Source organism: Camellia sinensis, chromosome 14, assembly GCF_055761805.1.
Source record: "Camellia sinensis isolate YWXY chromosome 14, ASM5576180v1, whole genome shotgun sequence".
Taxonomy (NCBI): domain Eukaryota; kingdom Viridiplantae; phylum Streptophyta; class Magnoliopsida; order Ericales; family Theaceae; genus Camellia; species Camellia sinensis.
This window is the reverse complement of record NC_138974.1, coordinates 54,719,598-54,740,370: the sequence shown is the minus strand read 5'-3', so window position 1 is coordinate 54,740,370 and position 20,773 is coordinate 54,719,598. Positions and strand designations below refer to the sequence as shown.

Sequence of the window (20,773 nt, the reverse complement as noted above, 5' to 3'; positions counted from 1 at the left end):
AAACAACCACTAAATTAAATTCCGGCGCTAAAAATTATTCAAAAAATTTATCAAAATGGTTCATTCGCATTGTAGGCAAATATTGTGATAACCCAACTTCTCCTACTGGGTTCGCCTGACCTAGAATCCACGAATCCTCGAAAGGATTTATTGATTGCCCATTTCCAATCCTCCATATCAATCCTTCCTTTAACAACTCCCTACCTCAAAGAATACTTTTCCATCCCCACGACGCTGTCTTAGTCCCCCTGACTTGAAGAAAATTATCACAAAAACTATATTTACTTAGAAGCACTTTAGCAAACAAAGATGTCGGATTAGAAATTAACCACCATGCTTGTTTTGCTAATAATGCTTGGTTGAAGCAGCCCAAATCTCTAAAGCTAAGGCCCTCCTCCATCTTAGTTACACACAAACTATCCCATTTTTTCCAACACAGACCTCAGGCTTTATCTGATTTCCATAAGAAACGACGAATTATAGCCGTTATTTTTTGAGTGACTTTGCAAGGCACTTTAAAGACTGACATGATATATAATGGGACTGCTTGTAACACATATTTGACCACAATACACCGACCAGCAAAATTTAACAAACCACATTTCCACCCCTGCAACTTCCCAGCAGCTTTATCGATCAACGCCTTAAATAACAATGTTTTTAACTTACTTGACCAATTCATGGACACCCCTAAATAGACTCTAGGATTAATTACCACTTTAAAATGGAAACTTGACTCCAACATGTGTCGCTCCCTATTACCAAAATTGGGGCTTTGGTACAACTCTGACTTATTAATGTTAAACCTTAAGCCCGTTTGTTTACAAAAAAATTTAACAACCATTGCAAACACCGGCCTTGTTTGGTTTGTGTTTCTCAAAAAAATTTAGAAAAAATTCTCTATAAATAAGTTTTCAAGAGTAATCAAACCAAACAAATTTTCTCAAATTTTTTTTCCAAAACTTGTTTGGTTTACAAATTTTCCAAACAAATCTCTCTCTCGTACACATCAAATCAATCACTTTTTCCAAAACTTTCTCTCAAAATAATTTTTCAAAACATCTTTTGAAAAAAAATCAAACCAAACAAATTTTCGTACTTTTTATCTCAAAACATGTTTATCAAATACAAACCAAACAAGATACTTCCTCTTCCTTAAATTGTATAAATAAAAAACAATCATCTGCAAACAATAAAGCCTCGTTTGCCAAGAGGCTATTATAGCCAATTAGCCAAAAAGTTACTAAATTAGCCAAAAAGCCAACAACCCATACCAAAAAGTCAAAGATTCTCTTTTCTCTCTACTTTTTGCACATCTTTTCGTAATTAGCCAAAAAGTTATCCCAAACATACAAGTTTTTTTTACCTACCTTTTTAGCCAAATAGCCAAAAAGTTACTAAATTAGTCTGTTCCCAAACGAGGCTTAAGTGGTAAAATGGAGATGAATGCCTATTTATAGCAATACCCTTATAAATACCCTGTTGAGCAAAATGAGCCAATCTCTCAGATAATGCTTGCATGGCTGTTATAAATAAATAAGGCGACAAAGGATCTCATTACTTCAATCCAACTTGTGGAGTGAAAAATTCTGATGATTGGCCATTTAGGAGTATTGAAAAAGAGACTGTTGACACACATTGATGTACCAGCTAGATCCATCTCTCACTAAACCCCATATGATGAAGAATTGAAATTAAGAAAATCCAATCAATCCGGTCATAAGCTTTATTCGTATTCAATATTAAGCCCGATTGGTAGAACTGTGGGAAAGTGATTATAATTTATAACCTAACAGCATATAGCTTATGGCTTATAGCTGTGAACATAAATTGATTTTTGACTTATAAATTAAGATTCTCCTCCCACACTCAAAGAATAAGTTAATTTTTGACTTACAAAAAATTATAAATTATATTATTAAATTGAACAAAATATATCAAAATAACTTAAATTAAGATAAAAACTGAAAATAAATCTCAGTAAACAGGGCCATTAGCCCAAGAAACATTTTCGTCCCGGTGAAATGGTACCCTCGGTCACATGTGCCTATAGGTGCACCGTTCCTATGTACCCCAATGAGTCGGTTTAATATATCCTTCGAATCTATGATCAAAACCCTAAACATCGCATCTTGCTCATATTCAATCGTGTCCGTCCATTCCAGTCGCCTCCTTAGCTCACCACTAGGGTTTTGATATTTGAGCTCCTTTCGCAGCTCTTCCTTGCGTTGGCCATCGCTCTCTCTCTCTCTCTCTCTCTAGCATATCGAGCAACAACCATGGTAAGTCTCAGCAATCTCTACTAATGGTGTTCACATTTTTGTGCGCGTCTGTTACTTGTGTTCGAACCATAGATCAGACCTCGTTTGCTGCAAAAAATATGCATTTTATTGTCTTTTAGTTTAGTTTCTGTTTGGTTGCTGAGGGAAAAAAAAGAAGTGAGCTCGCTTCTGAATCTATGTTTGCTTTTACTGTACTTATCTTAAATTTTCCTTCTTCTAAACAAAACGTTTCTGTACGGTTGTTGCAATTATGATCTGTTTCGAGTGGAGAGTAGCGTTTGCATCTATGTTCTTAATTCAATTTGTGCTCCAATTTTATGCGATCTTACGAATTTCATTTTGAGCTAAGTTCGCAACTTCTTGTTTGGTTTGAAAATCCATAAAGTTTTTATTTTTTATTAACAAGCAATGAATTATGGAAAGTTGGAAACAAATGAGGTTTCCTTGGATTAGATTGGTGGGGTTTAGACAATTTCTTTTAATAATTATTGAAAGGTGCTTTCTTTTTGTCATAGGAAGAGGTTTCTAAGATTGTACATTTGCTTAATTCATTACAGGTTTTTGTGAAATCTCAAAAGTCAAGGGCTTACTTCAAGCGGTACCAAGTTAAATTCAAGAGAAGGAGAGGTATACCATTGTTGTTGCCCTGTTAGGTGTTTTCAATTGTAATTTTTTATTTTATTTTATCAATGCCTCTTGTGACAGTGTTATATTCTTTTAAATTGTGTAGAGGGAAAGACAGATTACCGGGCCAGGATTCGCCTGATCAATCAGGACAAGAACAAGTACAACACGCCAAAATATCGATTTGTTGTGCGATTTGTATCCATCTATGATGTGTTTTTCGTTATCTATTACTTATCCACCATGCTACTATTTTCTTTTTTGGTTGCTGATTCAGTTTTGTTTGTGTGTTTTAAGTTTTGACTTTAGCAATGACACTTTGCATGCGAGTTCATTTGTCCATAACAATGGTTGTTGTTATTTATTTCGCCTAATCAATGGTTGACTTTGACAATGGTAGGCGTTACAAATTTTGTTTGTTGAAGGTAAACAAAATTTGGTAGTTTAATCCATTGTTTTATATAGTCCTTAATTGATATAATCACAACTCCCAGATGAATAGAGCAAACTATCATTAAACTTTTACTTCTTCATTTATAAATTACGTAGTGTGTAAAGCCCTTGTTATTACTGGTTTCAGAGATCTTTTTTTATTTGGAAAGAAATTATATTTAGATTTTTCTTCTCTTCATCTTTGTTTCTAATATTTGGATTGGTTATTACTTCTTGATGCATACATGTTTAACAGGAAGTTGTGGTTCAAGCACCGGATATTGGCCTAAAGTGATGGATGTCAATAACCCTAGCAGACATGGATGATATTTCATAATTTGTTTAGCTGATGAACTTTTTAGTGTTGACCTCTGGTCTCTTGAATTTTTTATTTTTTTTTTTGTTAGTAAACATAATCATTTTTGTAATCTTATGGTTTTGATGACCTTGATACTGTATTAGACTAACAAGGATGTAATTGCACAAATTATATCTGCTACCATTGCTGGTGATATGGTTCTTGCAGCTGCTTATGCTCATGAACTACCTCATTTTGGGCTGGAAGTGGGCCTCACAAACTATGCTGCAGGTATCTGTGGAAGTCTTGTTAGACAATTTGATTTTGTTGCTATCATGTTTATTTATGTAAACTGTTTCTACCATGGGCCTAGCTTACTGCACCGGACTTCTCTTGGCCCGTCGGGTTCTGAAAATGCTCGAGATGGATGATGAGTATCAGGGAAATGTTGAGGTAACTGGCTTGTATAAGAACTTATTGATACATTTTTCATTTCAATAAGTTTTAATTAACTATTTTTACAGGCAACCGGAGAGGATTACTCTGTTGAACCAGCAGAGAGCAGAAGGCCTTTCCGTGCTCTCCTAGATGTTGGCCTTCTACGAACGACCACTGGAAATCGTGTTTTTGGTGCTCTCAAGGTATCATTGTCCCCTTGTTGTAAAGTTAAATGCAAAATTTGAAGAAAATTTTAAAATTTAAGAAACAACAAACTATATGTTTGTAGAGTTTTTCTTTCCTTTCCTTTCATTATATTTTATTTTTACCACCTTCTTGGACAGAGTTTACTAATTTCTCCTTTAATCTGTGATGTGCATCAACGTGTGATCTCAGGGAGCCTTAGATGGTGGGCTTGATATTCCTCACAGTGACAAGAGGTTTGCTGGTTTCAGTAAAGACAGTAAGCAACTTGATGCTGAGGTTCACCGCAAATACATCTATGGAGGCCATGTTTCTGCATACATGGCGGTGAGGCTTGAACTTTTTTGATGTTTACAGAAGTGGATTATCACGATGCTGAACATAGTATTGACTTGTTGGTTAAAATAAAGAGCAATCTCTCTCTCTCTCTCTCTCTCTCTCATTATCACAGAACTGGATTATCATCATGCTGAACGTAGTATTGATTTGTGGTTAAAATAGAGAGCAATCTCTCTCTCTCTCTCTCTCTAAAATTTATTATCTTATTAATTGGCATGCAGACTCTGATGGAAGATGAGCCAGAGAAGTACCAGTCTCACTTTTGCGAATACATAAAGAGAGGTATTGAGCCAGATGGCATAGAGGAGATGTACAAAAAGGTTCATGCAGCAATACGCGCTGATCCCTGCCCAAAGAAATCCGTCAAAGAGCCTCCAAAGCAGCACAAGAGGTAATCAACAATTTAATGCTTTCTTGTATAGTTGATATGTGGTCTGCCAGTTCATTCAATATTTCTACGCTTGAGTCGTGTTTATCTACCTAAAACCTCATACTTAAGATAATGCATATTTAAATTTAAATCCCATATGTTTAGATTTACAATAAGTGGAACAAAGCACAAATAAATGGTAATATTGCATTTTAATGTTAAGGAAATATAGGACAACAGTTTTGTTCTTCTCCAACTCTTTTTTTTTATTTTTTCATTTATCTGCCTGACATTTTTCCACTTGCTATATGAGAAGATTTTGATCACATTTGCTGTGCTTTTGAAGAGAGGGTTTTATGTGAGTTAATTGATACAAACAATTTACCAGACTCTTGTGCTTATGATTTCTAAAACAAGCATCATTAATCCTTAATTTTAATATTCTTGTGAACATTTCTTAGACTGGTCACGGGAGAGACTTCTTTGGAGTTTGTTTACTTATGAAAATATAATATATTCCGAATTCTGCATTTGGATCCAATGTGTTATTTATGTCATGGGTTAAAACTGTTTTGCTTGCACACATTCTTCAGAAGATGCCTTCGTAATTTTACAATTTCCATTTTCATTTGGAGTGTCTTTACACTTGGTTTGGATGGCATTGCTTTATCATATTTAAAGCTATTTTCTGTTAAAGTAGAATATTTTTATGCTTTTTAAAAATATGATGTTGATTTCTGATTGACCAAATTAGGATTCGGATAAATTTATCTGAATGGGATTTAAAGAATAGAAGAAAGTTGGATTTATTGTTTTTCCCTTTCCCAAATGAAACAACTGAAATTGGCCATAAGTTTGGCTGTGACTGATAATATGTTATTTCCAAAATGGAATTCACTTTTTGGAAGTGAAGTCTTCACACAGTGACATAATCATCATTATTTTATAATCTTGGGTTGTTTTTGTTTTCGCTGCAGGTTTAACCTGAAGAAGCTAACTTACGAGGAAAGGAAAGCCAGCCTGATAGAGAGGTTAAATGCTCTCAACTCTGCTGCCCCTGCTGATGGTGATGACGAGGAGGAGGAGGAGGAGGAGTGAAATCACCAGTAGGAACTTGGTGATCATTGTGTTCTTTGTTTTTGAGAATTACTTCAGGAACCTTCGGTTTTGCTCGTTTCTTTGAATTGTTTGGGACATAACAGATTTGAGTAGCTTTGGTATAACATTAAAAATGCTCAATGTTAGTTGTTTTTAATTGACATGTTATGATAGAAGCCTAATGTGCATGTTTTTCCTTTCCAAACCTGGGGCATTTTGCATTTTGCATTTTGCTTTCTTTTTTTGTTTTTTGTCGTCCTTTGATGGGATGGGAAAAATTGGAGGTAATGGGGCAGTATTAATGAGAGTTGAATAATAGGAGGTTAATTTTTTAGTGTTTTAATTTCTTTATATTTCCAAGCAAAATTAATTGAGGTGGGAAAGTAAATTCCATGCTCATTTTCTTATTGGGATGGAAAAACATGTGCAGTACAGAACAAATTGTGCTTTGTTCAACTGGCCTGCGGTTTTTAAAGAAAGTTTAATTACTACAGTTGTTTGAATTTTTTCATTTTTTTGGGCTGAACAAGATCAATTTGGCATTACATAATTTTCAGGTTTGATTGTTTAACTGTCTATGGAGTGACTCTTTGAGCCTGTTTTCTGTAGTTTTCCTCGAGATGAAAATAATTAGAAAGCCAAAAGTGAAAATATCGTTTTCTCAATTTTTAGATATTTTTGTTGCAACGTATTTAAATTTTACTATCTTGAAATTGCACCAAAACTAGCCCTCTAATCTCTGTAAGAATAAGAAATTGCACCAATTCTGATACGTACTCCGAAAATGAAACAAACTATCTATAAATTGTACCAAACAACCTCTCTCTCTCTCTGCTTGTCCATAAAACTGTTACATCTGTATAAAGGCGGCTTTAATTTATTAGAAAATTTAATAGTATCTAGTAATTTGGAGATAAATTTCATGTCGAGTTCTCAATTGATCCAAACTGATCATTACTATAAAGCTCATTAGCAGTTTCATCTACTACTCTAGCTAATTGTAAATAAGTACAAGCTCATCTCAAACACAATATCATACAGGATAGCAGCAGCAACTCTTCATCCTTCAAAATATCTGATGTGGTTGAATTGTAGTATGTAGAAATTAAGAGAACTACATTTCTACCTACTTCTTCGAGTGCCAAGTTTACAGCACCATTAAACTCTGATTATCTGCAAAGCCAGATGTGAAAGGATGGTTAAAATGAAAAGTGAATCCCCAAAATCCATAGACCCCTCCCCCATGCACGTAAGAGAGAGAGAGAGAGAGAGAGAGAGGGGCTTAAAAAAAAAGGAAATGCTTAATTTCTTAGGATCAGCCATTCTAATGTAGAAGAAACTCAATGAAAACGAAACTACATTCAAATGGTTAACATAATGTCTTAACTTAGCCGTTGTGACCAAAAAAATCTCCAAATGTATCATACCTCGTGTCCTACAAAGCGGCCGAAAGATACAACACCCCTAATCATCCTCCTCTGGATCAAAATCCACAACTTTTACATCTGCATCTTCTCCATACTGAATGTAGTTGTCAATTTGTGACAAGATGTATTGTATACTGTAAACGGAAAATAATAGAAAATGCCAATGTTAATCAAATGACATGAGTGCCCAACTTATTTGTCTTTTCTAAACTTTTTTCAACTTTGAGTCAAAAAAATTCACTTTTAGATCTATCTCAACTAGACGATTCTAAAAGTTTTAAAAAAAGGGTCAATTTTGGAGGGGAAAATTCACTAAAGACGAAAATAAGCCAAATTTTATAAAAATTGGTTTATTTTGTTGTTTCTAAACTTTTTTAAAAGAAATTTAATTTTTAAATTTTTAAGATCATCCTAGTCGATGAGATGAATCTAAGAAGTAAAGTCATTTGAGTAAATTTTAAAAAAAGTTCACTAAAAACAAAAAAATAAGTTGAACTAAAAAGGCCGACTTCTAAAAGAATGTAATTCATAACCATGTAAGCTCATCTCTGAAGACTTTTGTTTGTCACCAGTAGATTAAAGAAATGGCTAGGGGATACGAAGACGGCCACCTAATTGATCTGTTCAACTGGACAATTGCTAGAAATCTTTGAAAAATTGTTAAGCTAAATTTCAACAAATGAATGTCATAGAATCTGTTGATGGACATAAAAGCCTCATAAAAAGAGCATGATCCAAACTCTGGTTAATTACAGATACATGCATTACAGTTTGTTCTGACCATAACGTCTGAACCCCAACAGAACAAGTCCAAAGCAAGAAACCCGATACACCATTTTCAACATTAAAGAACTAGTGGTTCATGATGTCTATACACCACATTTGCATACTCATAAAAAAAACGTGTATTTAAATGTGGGCGAAGAAATCATATTTTCATATACTTCTCTGTTGGCCCTAATCTCAAGTCTTTATAAATGAATTCATATAAAACAAGAAATCAGCAGTTCCACTGCTGTAAATATGCAACTCATATGACTATGAATTCATGTCCTTGCACAACTAGAGCACAGAGAGAGAGAGAGAGAGTACCTGCCCTCTTTCCTCGAGTCCAGAGGCACAAATCTTACCATGCTATATTGATCGACCTGTTACAACTAATATTGATAGCAATCAGAAATAACAGAAGCAATTCTCCCTATACTAATAAATGCTTCCAAGAAAGATAAAGAGAGCTGTGGTTATCAGAAGATTGCCATGTCTAGGTACTATCCACTAATGCCAAAATTAACAGCTCTTACGATAATGGTAATCACAATATACACAAAATTTAATAAAGGACAAATTATTGTATTTATAGAATAATCCATTGTGGTGGTGATAGAACAAGAAACTGCACTTCAATAAGGGATCAAATAAATAGATGGCTAGTACACACAACAAAATCAATACAGTATCAAACATTGTTACCAACCAACCACACGTGACTACGGCTGCACGCAAGTGCAAGCACACACAAAAATATAAATATTCATTATGAATATTGCAGTTAAGTGATTATCAGATTCTCATGAAATTAAACTAAAAATTAAGCAATTTCAAAATGGAATACACCAAAGTTAACGTGGAAGAGCATTTGTTCAATGACACTGCCAAAATAGAAAAAAGAAACCTCTTGACAATCATCAAGAGTCTTATTAGACCATATCAGCAGAAGAGAAGCGCGCGCGCGTGCACACACACACACACACAAAAAAGATTCAATACTTGATTGAAATGAGAACCAATTCTTCTATTGAAATGAGAACCAATACTCAATGTATATTCGGGCTGCTTAATGACTCACCAATTCAATCAAAGCTTTGTTAAGTTTTTCAAATTGTGGAGCCATGCGTTGATTCAACTGTGACAGCAAAACTCGAGGCTCTGGATTCAAGTAACTATCAACAATAAACATACAAGCATGATCATATATAGTAAGATGAAGATACACAAGTAGAAACAGTTATTAAATGTCAAGGACCCACTCTTCAATGGTTCTTTTGTTTGTCACGAGGTCCATTTTGGAGAGAATATTGACATGGGGTACTTCAATTTGGACCATTGCAGAAAGTGAAGCCATGCAACCACTTATAAACTTTGTCACATCAGTCACGAACTAACATACAGAAAGAAATTAAAACTATTCAGTTTCCGTAGATACAAGGGCAAAGCCAATGGTGAAATAATTTTAATAAATTAATTTTAAAAAAGGTGGAAAAAAACTGATGCAAACCTGTGAATCAAGCAAATACTCAACACAAACATTGAAGTTCTTGCGCTTTAAATGTTCCACAAAATTTTTAAGGACAGGAATGTGTGAAAAAAGTTCCATCTGGCCTATAAAATAAATGAATTTCAAAGATTAAAACATAATCCACTCAATTATATAATCAAATATAGTGCCTCAACAGTCAACACATTCACACTATATAAACACCAAATGGAATATATGAGTTTGGAAGTTAAGTTGTTTTTACCAAAAACACCCCATTACCAAAGTAAATAGATAAATAAAAAGTAGCACAGGAGCAGCTATCAATAGGATTAATATTTATTATAGAAGAATTTCAAAAATAAATTCCTCTTTCGGGAAGTTACATATAAACAGTTATATGTACACATCTGTGTGTGTGTGTGTGTTTACATGAGTTAATCAACTGTAATTAAACCAATACCCTTATTTGGTCATCAGTATAGAGTAGCCAGAAACATTCAAAATATAGATGAAATCTTGTGTAGCAATTCTTTAGGTTTTGTCAGTACATAACTAAATAGAAGCGAGTGCTCTTCACATATAAACCCTCCATGAGGTAAGAAGAAAGAAAAAAATCTTTAAAGAATAATTTATGATGAGAGAGAGAAAGAGAGTTGACAGCCATTAGCTAGAAGAAAGAAAGCCAAGGTTTCACAGCCCTTTATATTTGTGTACGCTCAATGAATCCTTAAATGAGTTTTCAACCGTCTTACCTTGTTTAACATCAAACAAATAACAAGTAATAAGTCTATGTTGGAGCTTTGCATTTTGACTTAGTTAACTTGAATATTGACTAGTTTGAACCATTTGTCGGCTGCAATTTTGATTTATGCAGAAAAAGGATGTTATCCATATCTCAGGTGCAATGTTTTATACCAGCAAGGTTCAACTGTTCAAGTCTTCCTACATGCTTCAACACCACTTTTAGTTGCTAACGTCTGCTAACATGCACTCAGTTTTTCACAAAACACAGACAACTCCTTGCACCAGTTTCTATTCATGTTGTTTTCAATTTTTTAAATTATAAAAACAACTGAAAAGGGGGAGGCAAAAAAGTAGAAGTTACAAAAATGAGTATAAATTAAAATACCTGGGCAGTCAAAAACTAAATAATCATCGTCCAAGTAGTTATCCAATTCTTCAGTTAGCCAATCATCCAAATTTTCTTCAAGGTGCCTCGTGTGGAGATTTAAGGCCATACAAAATTGGAATCCAACAATCAAAGCACAAAGGAAAAACAAAAGTTCTTTACATAATAAAGTGAAATTTTTCTCTCTAATGGGATATCAGTCAATGGCCTCATGTTTCTAGACATAATCAGTGATCCCTAGTACAAATGGGTAACAATAACAACATAATTTAAGAAGAATGAACAACAAATTTGGGAAAATACAAAACTCAAATTTAAAGGATACTCCATGCAGTAGATAAGGCCACTGTTTGGACCAAGTCCAAGCTCCCCCATAACATCATCCAAAGAAATGAGTTCCCTGATATCTGCAAGAAAAACCATGCTTCATTGCTCTAAGACCAAGGGAAAAAAATAAATTAATAGCGCAACTAAGAACTCAAACAGAAAGTGATATCTATTTACCCATGGTAACAGGATAATCGAAACTTTCAGCAGCAGGATCTAAGTTCACAATATGATTTGTTCTCCTCATAGTTTCGCAATGTTTGTACAGACTAGAGCAATATGTAGACTGGTGAGTGACCAAATCATGAAAAAAAATATACATTGAAAAAATTAAAATATAATAATAAATAAAGCATTCTTGTTAAATGACCATCATCAAACCAAGAGAAACATTAGTCTTACAAAATCTCCATTTTATAGGGTAATTAAGAACATAAACAAAATGCTATGCAGCTAAGATAATCAATAAATGACAAATTTAAACAATCACCTTCCCACTTCCAGCAGGGCGAATAACTAGCTGCGCGTAACCCATGATAGCCTTAAAAAAAATTCTCTACCAATTCAAAATGGAAGTACGGAAGATATCTTGGAAAACCCAAATAGCAGCAACAAAAGCATATGTTCCACACCAAATAACAGCCGCCAACAAGAATCTCAGTACATCAGAGTAAGCCATAAGCACTCACAAGAAAGCCTCAACATGACAATGCCTGAATTACCATCATCAAGATAAGTATTACAGTATACTCATAACATAATCTCAACAAAAACAAACCCACCATTCATATCAGTTTTTTACTCAATACAGCCATTCTATCAACTTACCAATCACCCAACAAAAAGGGAAAACAATGCAAACAATATAAAATTTTACAAAAATTCAAAAAAATGTCATCTTTTTTTAATTAAAAAAGGAACTCTGTACCACGATGATTCTTGACATGATCTTCAGAAATAAACATGATTAGAACACACCAAATGGTGAAGAGCACCTTATAACCGTTTGAAATTGTCTCAACACATTAAATTTGACAAGCAAATTACTTTCCATTTTGTAGCGTATAAACAAGGTTTCACCTCTTGGATATTGTGTTTCTGGTTTTTGCACAATATTAGAACATTTGGAAAGATGAGAAACATAACCAAACAAACAGTCGATGAATCAACACAAACGAATCGCAAACCTAAAACCCTAAACTATCGCTGTTGGTTTATCATATAACACCATGAAATCAATTAATGAAGATTGATAAATGTAAGTGTCAGACGTACGTGAAAGGCCGTGAGTGAACGCCAGAGCGGCAGATGATCAGCTGAGACCAAATTTGTCACCAAAAATTTATGGGAAATTTGACTATAAACCACCTTTGCCTTCTTTTTATTGTTAAAAAGACTAAGAAAAAAATTATACTTTTTAAATCCTCTCATAATTATAAAGTCTTGCATAAAGGACAAAATTTATAATTTAAATATTTTATTAGACTATTATACCCTCAACTAAATTTTCCCACATTTTCCACCCACTCTTTCCCCCACCTTCTCTGTCTCTCTCCTCTCTCTTTCCCTTCCAGATCTAAAGCTCTATTTTTCGACAATTTTGGTAACTTATTCTTCTTCGGCGATGATAGCAACGTCATCGTCATCACTCTCCTAGCCAAGTCCGGTCAGTTATCAGGCGAAACTCCAGCGATCAACAATGCCGAAACTGATCTCTACGATGAACTCATCAAGAACATCGGGAATGAAATCAACTACGGGCCGGAAATTTGTCCTCCGGTGCCGGAATCGAAGGAGATCGTCTACGAGGAGAAACAGATCGTCTCTAAATTGAGGCATGTTTGGTGGAGTTGTTTGGTTATACATATTTTTTTAAACACAGATTTGAGTTTTGAATGTGTGTATATATATATATATATATATATATATTTGTGTGTATGAGTGTTGTTGAACACATGTATTCTTTTCACTGAGATTTGTGATTGTTGATCGAGTTTTAGAAGTTTTTCTTCTCAATTAGATATGTTGATTTGTTGATTAATTTGTTTTATTTTTGTTTGTTTGTTTATTTTTTATTTATTTTTGTTGTTTTGTATCTAATTTCATTTGACAGAACCAGAGTAAAATTTTACTCTGGTTCTATTGCTCTGTTTTTTTCATTTGACAGAACCAGAGTAAAATTTTACTTTTATACAGAGTAAAATTTTACTTTTGCGTAGAGTCTAACATTTTACTCATTTTTCAGAGTAAAATTTTACTTTTATACAGAGTAAAATTTTACTTTTAGTTTTAGAGTATAACATTTTACTCTTATTCAGAGTAAAATTTTACTTTCATACAGAGTAAAATTTTACTTTTAGTTTCAGAATGTAAAATTTTACTTTCATACAGAGTAAAATTTTACTTTCATACAGAGTAAAATTTTACTTTTAGTTTCAGGATGTAAAATTTTACTTTTATACAGAGTAAAATTTTACTTTCATACAGAGTAAAAGTTTACTCTGAAATATATAGTGAAGATGACTTAATAGGAGAGCTGATAGATATGAGGGTAATATAGTAAAAGAAACAAGTTTTAAAATATTAGGGGTGTAGACGCGCCCGCGTGGGGCCCTCGCTACAGTTCGGACTCGATTTGTTGTCGCGGTTCTTAATCTTGAACCAAAGAGTCCAAATCCGGCAAATCGTTTTGAGAAACAGATTTTTTGAAAAGAAGTGCCAAACATGGACTGCTTTGCCAGATACAGAGTCGCCACCTAAATATTTTTTAATGGGGAAATTTAGGAAATCCTGACTCGGTGCCGAAGGCCACATGTCCGTCATCACTGGAGTTGTCTCGGCTCGGGAGCTTGGGTACGATCGAGGAAGGTCAGCTATGAGCACCCCCTTTCGCCCGGTTCAAAGACCGGCCTCTACTAACCATGATATCCGATTTTGAAAACGTTATGTATTCTTATTCCATTTATTAGCCTAGAATTACTATGTTATGCGCGCAGCAAACAAGTATAGACTAGAATGCCTAATTTGGAAACAAGCATTGCATATCCGTTTGTCTTAAAAAAAGTACTTTGGAATTTGCTACTCGCAAGTAGGCTAAAATACGGATTTCAACGAGTTTTTCCAACTCAAGCAATCCAACCTTCACCCACAGGCATTCAAACAATTTATCACATAAGCATTTAGCCGCATGGCAAGCATACTGTCATGGCAACACTCACACGCATGCGGTATGCTAAAGCATAAATACTTACAATGTACTCCGTGCCAAAACAATAAACTAGTTAGCAAACACGCGTGTCATAGTTCATTTTGAATTGGCTAATGCAGCACATACAGGATGCAATTAGATAGGCTCAGCTAACCTAAACATGGCATGTGAGATGCAACCAATTGATGCACATATTCAATTTGGAATTGAAATACTAATGCAGTTAGCATGATGTACCGAGCCCGGTGCATGCAAGACAAATGTATGAATGCAAGCATGCATTGCATAAGGTATGCTTATTTAAACGTGCCCTAATCTACCATCAAAGCAGGTAAATAAAAGGGAAGAAAGAAGTGGGGATTGGGAGACATACACACACTCACCCACACTTATTACAGATTTGCCCTCGCTCGGAGGGGCCAAATAAATAATACAAATTAATTAACTACGCAAGCTAATTAAATATTACAAATTGCCTAATTAATTAATAAATTAACTAAGCTAGGAAAGACAGTAAATCGCCTCGAGAGGAGTGCCAGATGCAGCGCGTGCTCGGGTCTTGCTCGAAAATGCACCGCCATGCGTAGGCTGCCTCTGTTTTCCTTCCTTTACTCCTCTGGAGGCTGCCAAAACCTCAGGACTTCTTCCTTGGACATTGGGGAACACCACCGGCTGAATGGGATTGCCACCGACAGTGGGATGTGGCCACCGGCCATTGGTGAAGCTATCGGCAGAGAAAGTATTGCCGGTCGGCACTGGGAATTGCCGGTCGGCACTGGGAACTGCCGATCGGCAAAGTGTTCCTGCAGAATCTGCAATTGACAGCAACAGAGGGCAAGGCAAAGCATGGCAGCACAATTTAAGGCATATATGCACCAATCATGTCCCTTATCATGTTTGTGACTCAAAAGGGCATGTGTCTCGATTCTCAGACCACCAATCACGCATTTCCATGCATGATGGCCCAAAGGATCAAGAGTGCAACTTTCATGTCAAATGAAATGCAAACCAAACAAACAAACCAAGGCCCAATTCCTATCACCAAGTCAAGGAACAAGGCATGCATGCAAGATGCAATGCAACCTAGGCATGCAAGCTAAAGATGCAACATGGCATGACAAGGCACTTATGCAAGCATACAAGCAAACATGAGGCAATGCAAATGGATGAAAAGATGGACTTATGCACGATTTAGGCAACTCTAAATAGGCCCAAAACAGCGGCCGAAGTGACCAAAATAAGGGACCAAAATACACATACACGCATGCACATGTTAAGGCCCAAATGCTTAAGCATCAAAGGGCTATTTCTAAGCACATTTGAATGAGGCAATCATGGACAAATAGCATGCAAGGTAAGCATTATAAATCATGTTAGGATGATGTCAAACCAAGCAACAAGATAAGCTAAACATTAGCATGCAAATGGTCCAAGTACTAAAAGTAAACCAATGGAGTATTGAACTACACTTAGCAAGACCAAACATGGCATGAACTAAATGACTAAAAACAGAATTTTAGCACATAAAATAAAGCCCAAAAGACCACTTAGATGGCAACTAAATGGCTCAAATTCAAAGGCATGCACAAGTGCCAAAACATGGAACATGTTACACAAACCTTCAAAGCATCAAAGAGGTAATTAAAGCAAGCATACAAGCATACTATAAGGTCTGAAATGATATGGTGGATGATTCCAAATCACCAAATCAATGCAAAAATGTCATGCTATATACTCATACACTTAAGGCCAACAAGCCGGAATGCAAATGAGCTATACTAAGCATGCCAAATTCGACCCAAACAACTATGGACAGACCTAAAACATGGCAAAATATGCACAAAAGCTTCACAAGACTAAACCTAAAACATGCTCTAACAAGGGCTAACAACCTAAGGCACATTGAGGCAATAACATGGCATTACATGGTAGGTATGCTAAGCATGCATTGTGTACCAAAACCAACAAAAAACAGAGGTATAATATGACATATTAAACACAAAAAACAGCCAAGGCATGGTCAACATGAAGCTTAGCTAAGTGCTCCCTCAAGAGGCCAAAAATGGTCCTTTTCAAGGACAACAAGGAGAGGGGGTGGCCCTCTCCTTTTGGAGACTTCAAGGCACCATCTCTACCACTGAAATCCCTCAAGATTTCAGTGGTGAAGAGGCCCAAGCACCAAAGTCTCGAAACTTGCACAAAATAGCACAAAATGAGGCCTTACAAGGCTTAAGAGGGGGCAAACACCCTCAAACCACAAAACACTCTTAATAAACAATCAAGAGGGCTAAAAAAAAGAACTTTTTTATGTTATACACTAAGCACAAAAACAGTTCAAAGATAGGCAAAAACAAGATGCAAAAATGGGATAAAAAGGGGTAAGATTCTTACCCTTGAAGACCTCTTCAACAATGATGCTCCAATGGCCTTCCTTGGCTTGAATCCAACACCAAAACACTAAAACCAGTCCCTTAGAACCTCAGTAACCAAAGGAAGGTGAAACACTAGGTGTTTATGTGCAATAGTATGGACTAAAACACCTAGAACACTAAAGAGAGCGAAAGAGAGATAGGATATGTATCAAACCCTAACCCTAAAACCAGAGCTCTCCTCTGTCTTCTCTCTCTCTAAAATGTCTAAAGTCTCTAACCCTCAAGCCAAGAGACAAGGCTTCTCTTTTATAGAGGCTTTTGTCTTGTAAAGCTTACAAGACAAGCTTCTAAAGAGGGAGATCCCTCCATACACGTGTATGGAGGGGAGCCAAAAGCAAGACAGCTGTCTTAAAATATCTGCAAAAGCAGATGCACAGTAGTCGGCCGGCCAAAAATACCATTTTGGCAAAAAGAGTGCCGACCGGCAAAAAATAGTGCCGACCTGCAACAAAAAGTGCCGACCGGCAACAAATAGTGCCGATGGCAGCAAAAACCAGCCGGTGACCTCTAGCCACTGCCGGTGGTGTGTGGGGATGCCTCACGAGGCATTCTCTGCCCCTCCAAGGCAAAACACAAGTGTTTGGTGTGAAACCAGACACTAAACGGTTGAGTTCGGAGATCCTGAGGCAAGGCGCGCGAGCCGAGACCTCCGGGAACTCCAAACGAACACAAACATGGATAATCACCGAGTGTTCAAACGGTGACGTCCAAGTCTTGAGGACGGTCAAAAATGGGGTGTCTACAGTTGCCGCTCTTTGACAGAACTCGAAAGTCATAACAATGACGGGAGTGAATGTCAAAGCCCAGAGACGACCCATTTTTGACAAGGCCGAAGACTCAGACAAACATGCAAAACAAAACAAGATATGCGCCCGAAGGCAGGGGCAAAATGCAAGACAATGCACAGAGCTGAGCATAACTTATGATCATGCAAAGAAAGTTGTAATGAAGCATACATGCGACAATTTTAAGCTGGCATACACCAAACTACAATACAATGCAGAAAGGATGTAAGAGAATTATGTAATTCTCAATACGTCTCACTCGGAGGATACAATACCTGTGCGGCTCGTCTGGTTGCACCAGCCTCAAATGAACCGTACATACAATATCGTGCCTGAAAAGAAAACAAACTTAACAGGTATAATATCATTAGCAACATGCATGACAATGCAAGAATGGATGCAAAATGATATGCAATATATACACAACAATGTATAAACAATGCAAATGAAGATGCAATGTAATTGAAATAATGCAAATTATATGGAAAGCAATTGAATCACGATCCAATCACGAGTGGTTCGAGACCACGCCTATGTCAAATAGATTGATGGAGGTAACAAGTCTGTCTACCATAGAACGGTCAACTGAACTATGAGCATTGTAGACAGACACAAGAACAAGTATTGGGGGGGATTGACATAAGTGGGGAAACAACCCGCTGGAGAAAGGACAATGATCCTAATGCCGGATGCGAAAATTACACTACAATGTATAATATATATATATGGAAATGCTGGGGAGGTGGCAATGGATATGGCACGCGGGCCAAACCAAATCTTGCCTAGGAAGGGCATGTACGCATACAAGCCACGTCTAACATAGAACGGTCTACTAAACTATGCTTTGACACGAGAAGTATGGGCACATACCAGACCAAGCTCAACATGGAAAGGCGCGAGCCATAGATGGAAGGTGATGCTATGAATGCATGCGATCTACGATGCAATGGAAATGGCATGTGGGCCAAACCAAATCTTGCTTAGGTAAGGCATGTACGCATACGAGCCATGTCTAACACAGAAAAGGTGCCGCAACCCTCAAACCAACATACCAGCGTGGAATAGGCGTGTACACATGCAGAACTGTGCTTTAACGTGAAAAGTAAGGGCACATACCAGACCAAGCTCAACATGGAAAGGCGCAAGCCATAGATGGAAGGTGATGCAATGAATGCATGTAAACTACAATGCAATGGATATGGCACGCGGGCCAAACCAAATCTTGCCTAGGAAAGGCATGTACGCATACGAGCCATGTCTAACACAGAAAATGTGCCGCAACCCTCAAACCAACATACCAGCGTGGAATAGGCGCGTACACATGTAGAACTGTGCTTTAACGTGAAAAGTAAGGGCACATACCAGACCAAGCTCAACATGGAAAGGCGCAAGCCATAGATAGAAGGTGATGCAATGAATGCATGCAAACTACAATGCAATGGATATGTACAAAATGCATGACAATGCAGTATGATGCGATCTACTGGGGAAAATGCAATAGATGCATGCAAGCTACAATGGAAATGCATGACAATGCACTATGATGCAATGACTATGACTGCCACTTTCCCTATCTTACCAACAGGGCGATATACTAGGTTGGTTCAGTATCCAGAACTGAGGCGTCGACATGCTGCCTCAATCTATGGGGCTTCCATACAGATTTCAAGCCGAGGATACACCCCTGGGTATTTAAACCAGACTTTAGTCTCGGAACTCCCGAACCTTTGCGTTCTAGGCATAAGCCGTTCGAACTCTAGTTTCCACCGTCCCAGTTGGTCTTCTAGGAACTCATCGCAAACATAGGCAGGTGGCTTTACCAGACCACCGAAAGTCGTTCGGGCACGACAAACACCGGAGGAATTGCACCTTCAGAGGATTTAGGGTCTCCTAGACCGGGATGCAAAATGTATGCATGACAATGCACTGAAGGTTTCGCACCTCCAAAGGATTTAAGGTCTCCTAGACCGTGCGTGTTTAAGGTCTCGCCAGACCAAGCGTGTTTAAGGTCTCGCCAGACCGGGCGTGTTTAAGGTCTCGCCAGACCGGGTAATATGCATGACAATGCAAGAATGAGGCACGCATGCTAATGCTAATGACGACACACATGCCAGCGAAAATGTGACACGCATGCCGATGCAAATGAAGCATGATGCAAGATGATACAAATGAGACACGCATGCCTCATAAGATACAAAAATGATACAAGTGTGACACGCATGCCACACGGAATGCAAAATGAAACAAATGAGACACGCGTGCCTCATAAGATGCAAAAATGATACAAGTGTGACACGCATGCCACACAGAATGCAAAATGAAACAAATGAGACACACGTGCCTCATAAGATGCAAAAATGATACAAGTGCGACACGCATGCCACACGGAATGCAAAATGAAACAAATGAGACACGCGTGCCTCATAAGATGCAAAAATGATACAAGTGCGACACGCATGCCACACGAAATGCAAAATTTTGAAAATTGGACTTATACGCTACGCGAAGCCGGTTTATATTCAAAACAATGCAATGTACTAACAAGTACAAGTGAGGTGCGCAAGATAGCGCGAGAGGATGCATGCAAGATGCAAGTAAGGTGCACAAAACAGTGCGATGCGGTGCGCAAAATAGCGCGAGTGATTTTGAAATGCACAAAACAGTGTGATGCGCTAAACAGCGCGATTGAATGCAATGCACAAAACAGTGCGATGCGCTAAACAGCGCGATTGATTTGGAAATGCACAAAACAGTGCGATGCGCTAAACAACGCGATTGATATGCGATGCACAAAATAGTGCGATGCGCTAAACAGCGTGATTGAAATACAATGCACAAAACAGTGCGATGCGCTAAACAGTGCGATTGAAATGCGATGCACAAAACAGTGCGATGCGCTAAACAGCGCGATTGAAATGCGATGCACAAAACAGTGCGATGCGCTAAACAGCGCGATTGATTTGCGATGCACAAAACAGTGCGATGCACTAAACAGCGCGATCGAATGCAATGCACAAAATAGTGCGATGCGCTAAACAGCGCGATTTATATGCGATGCACAAAGCAGTGCGATGCGCTAAACAGCGCGATTGATTTGCGATGTACAAAACAGTGCGATGCGCT

The 20,773-nt window shown here is 37.1% G+C and overlaps 2 protein-coding genes across 10 annotated transcripts; one reads left to right on the top strand and one right to left on the bottom strand.

Moving 5' to 3' along the window:
* The first annotated feature begins 1,997 nt into the window (after positions 1-1,997).
* Positions 1,998-6,290, top strand: LOC114298443 (large ribosomal subunit protein uL18). Its single transcript, XM_028243013.2, has 9 exons — positions 1,998-2,282; positions 2,840-2,909; positions 3,013-3,104; positions 3,801-3,927; positions 4,010-4,089; positions 4,161-4,277; positions 4,471-4,605; positions 4,839-5,008; positions 5,965-6,290. The coding sequence occupies exons 1-9, from the start codon at positions 2,280-2,282 to the stop codon at positions 6,083-6,085; spliced, it is 915 nt and encodes a 304-aa protein (XP_028098814.2). The 5' UTR covers positions 1,998-2,279; the 3' UTR covers positions 6,086-6,290.
* Positions 6,291-6,942: 652 nt separating this feature from the next.
* LOC114298444 (GPN-loop GTPase 3) lies at positions 6,943-12,598 on the bottom strand. 9 transcript variants are annotated; one of them, XR_014349972.1, is made up of 11 exons: positions 12,501-12,598; positions 11,716-11,938; positions 11,403-11,511; positions 11,224-11,305; positions 10,899-10,984; positions 9,788-9,891; positions 9,540-9,670; positions 9,359-9,452; positions 8,605-8,669; positions 7,513-7,646; positions 6,943-7,258 (listed from the first exon to the last, which is right to left on the bottom strand). XR_014349972.1 is itself a non-coding variant. In XM_028243014.2 (11 exons), the coding sequence occupies exons 2-10, from the start codon at positions 11,758-11,760 to the stop codon at positions 7,550-7,552; spliced, it is 804 nt and encodes a 267-aa protein (XP_028098815.2). In that variant the 5' UTR covers positions 11,761-11,938; positions 12,501-12,598; the 3' UTR covers positions 6,943-7,258; positions 7,513-7,549. The 9 variants fall into 9 exon arrangements, 6 of the variants coding, with proteins under 6 accessions (XP_028098815.2, XP_028098817.2, XP_028098816.2 ...); XM_028243014.2 differs by having other exon boundaries at positions 8,605-8,660; XM_028243016.2 differs by having other exon boundaries at positions 8,605-8,660; positions 11,403-11,494.
* Between the last annotated feature and the right edge of the window lie 8,175 nt (positions 12,599-20,773).

Bases quoted from the DNA above. Each gene is read 5' to 3' on its own strand.
- LOC114298443 (XM_028243013.2), top strand. The intron at 2,910-3,012 runs GTATACCATTGT...TAAATTGTGTAG, and splicing joins TAAATTCAAGAGAAGGAGAG to AGGGAAAGACAGATTACCGG. The intron at 3,928-4,009 runs GTATCTGTGGAA...CCATGGGCCTAG, and splicing joins CCTCACAAACTATGCTGCAG to CTTACTGCACCGGACTTCTC.
- LOC114298444 (XM_028243014.2), bottom strand. From the start codon at position 11,760: ATGGGTTACGCGCAGCTAGTTATTCGCCCTGCTGGAAGTGGGAAG. The intron at 11,512-11,715 runs GTGATTGTTTAA...GTCACTCACCAG, and splicing joins GCCCTGCTGGAAGTGGGAAG to TCTACATATTGCTCTAGTCT. The intron at 9,453-9,539 runs GTGGGTCCTTGA...TATTGTTGATAG, and splicing joins AACAAAAGAACCATTGAAGA to TTACTTGAATCCAGAGCCTC.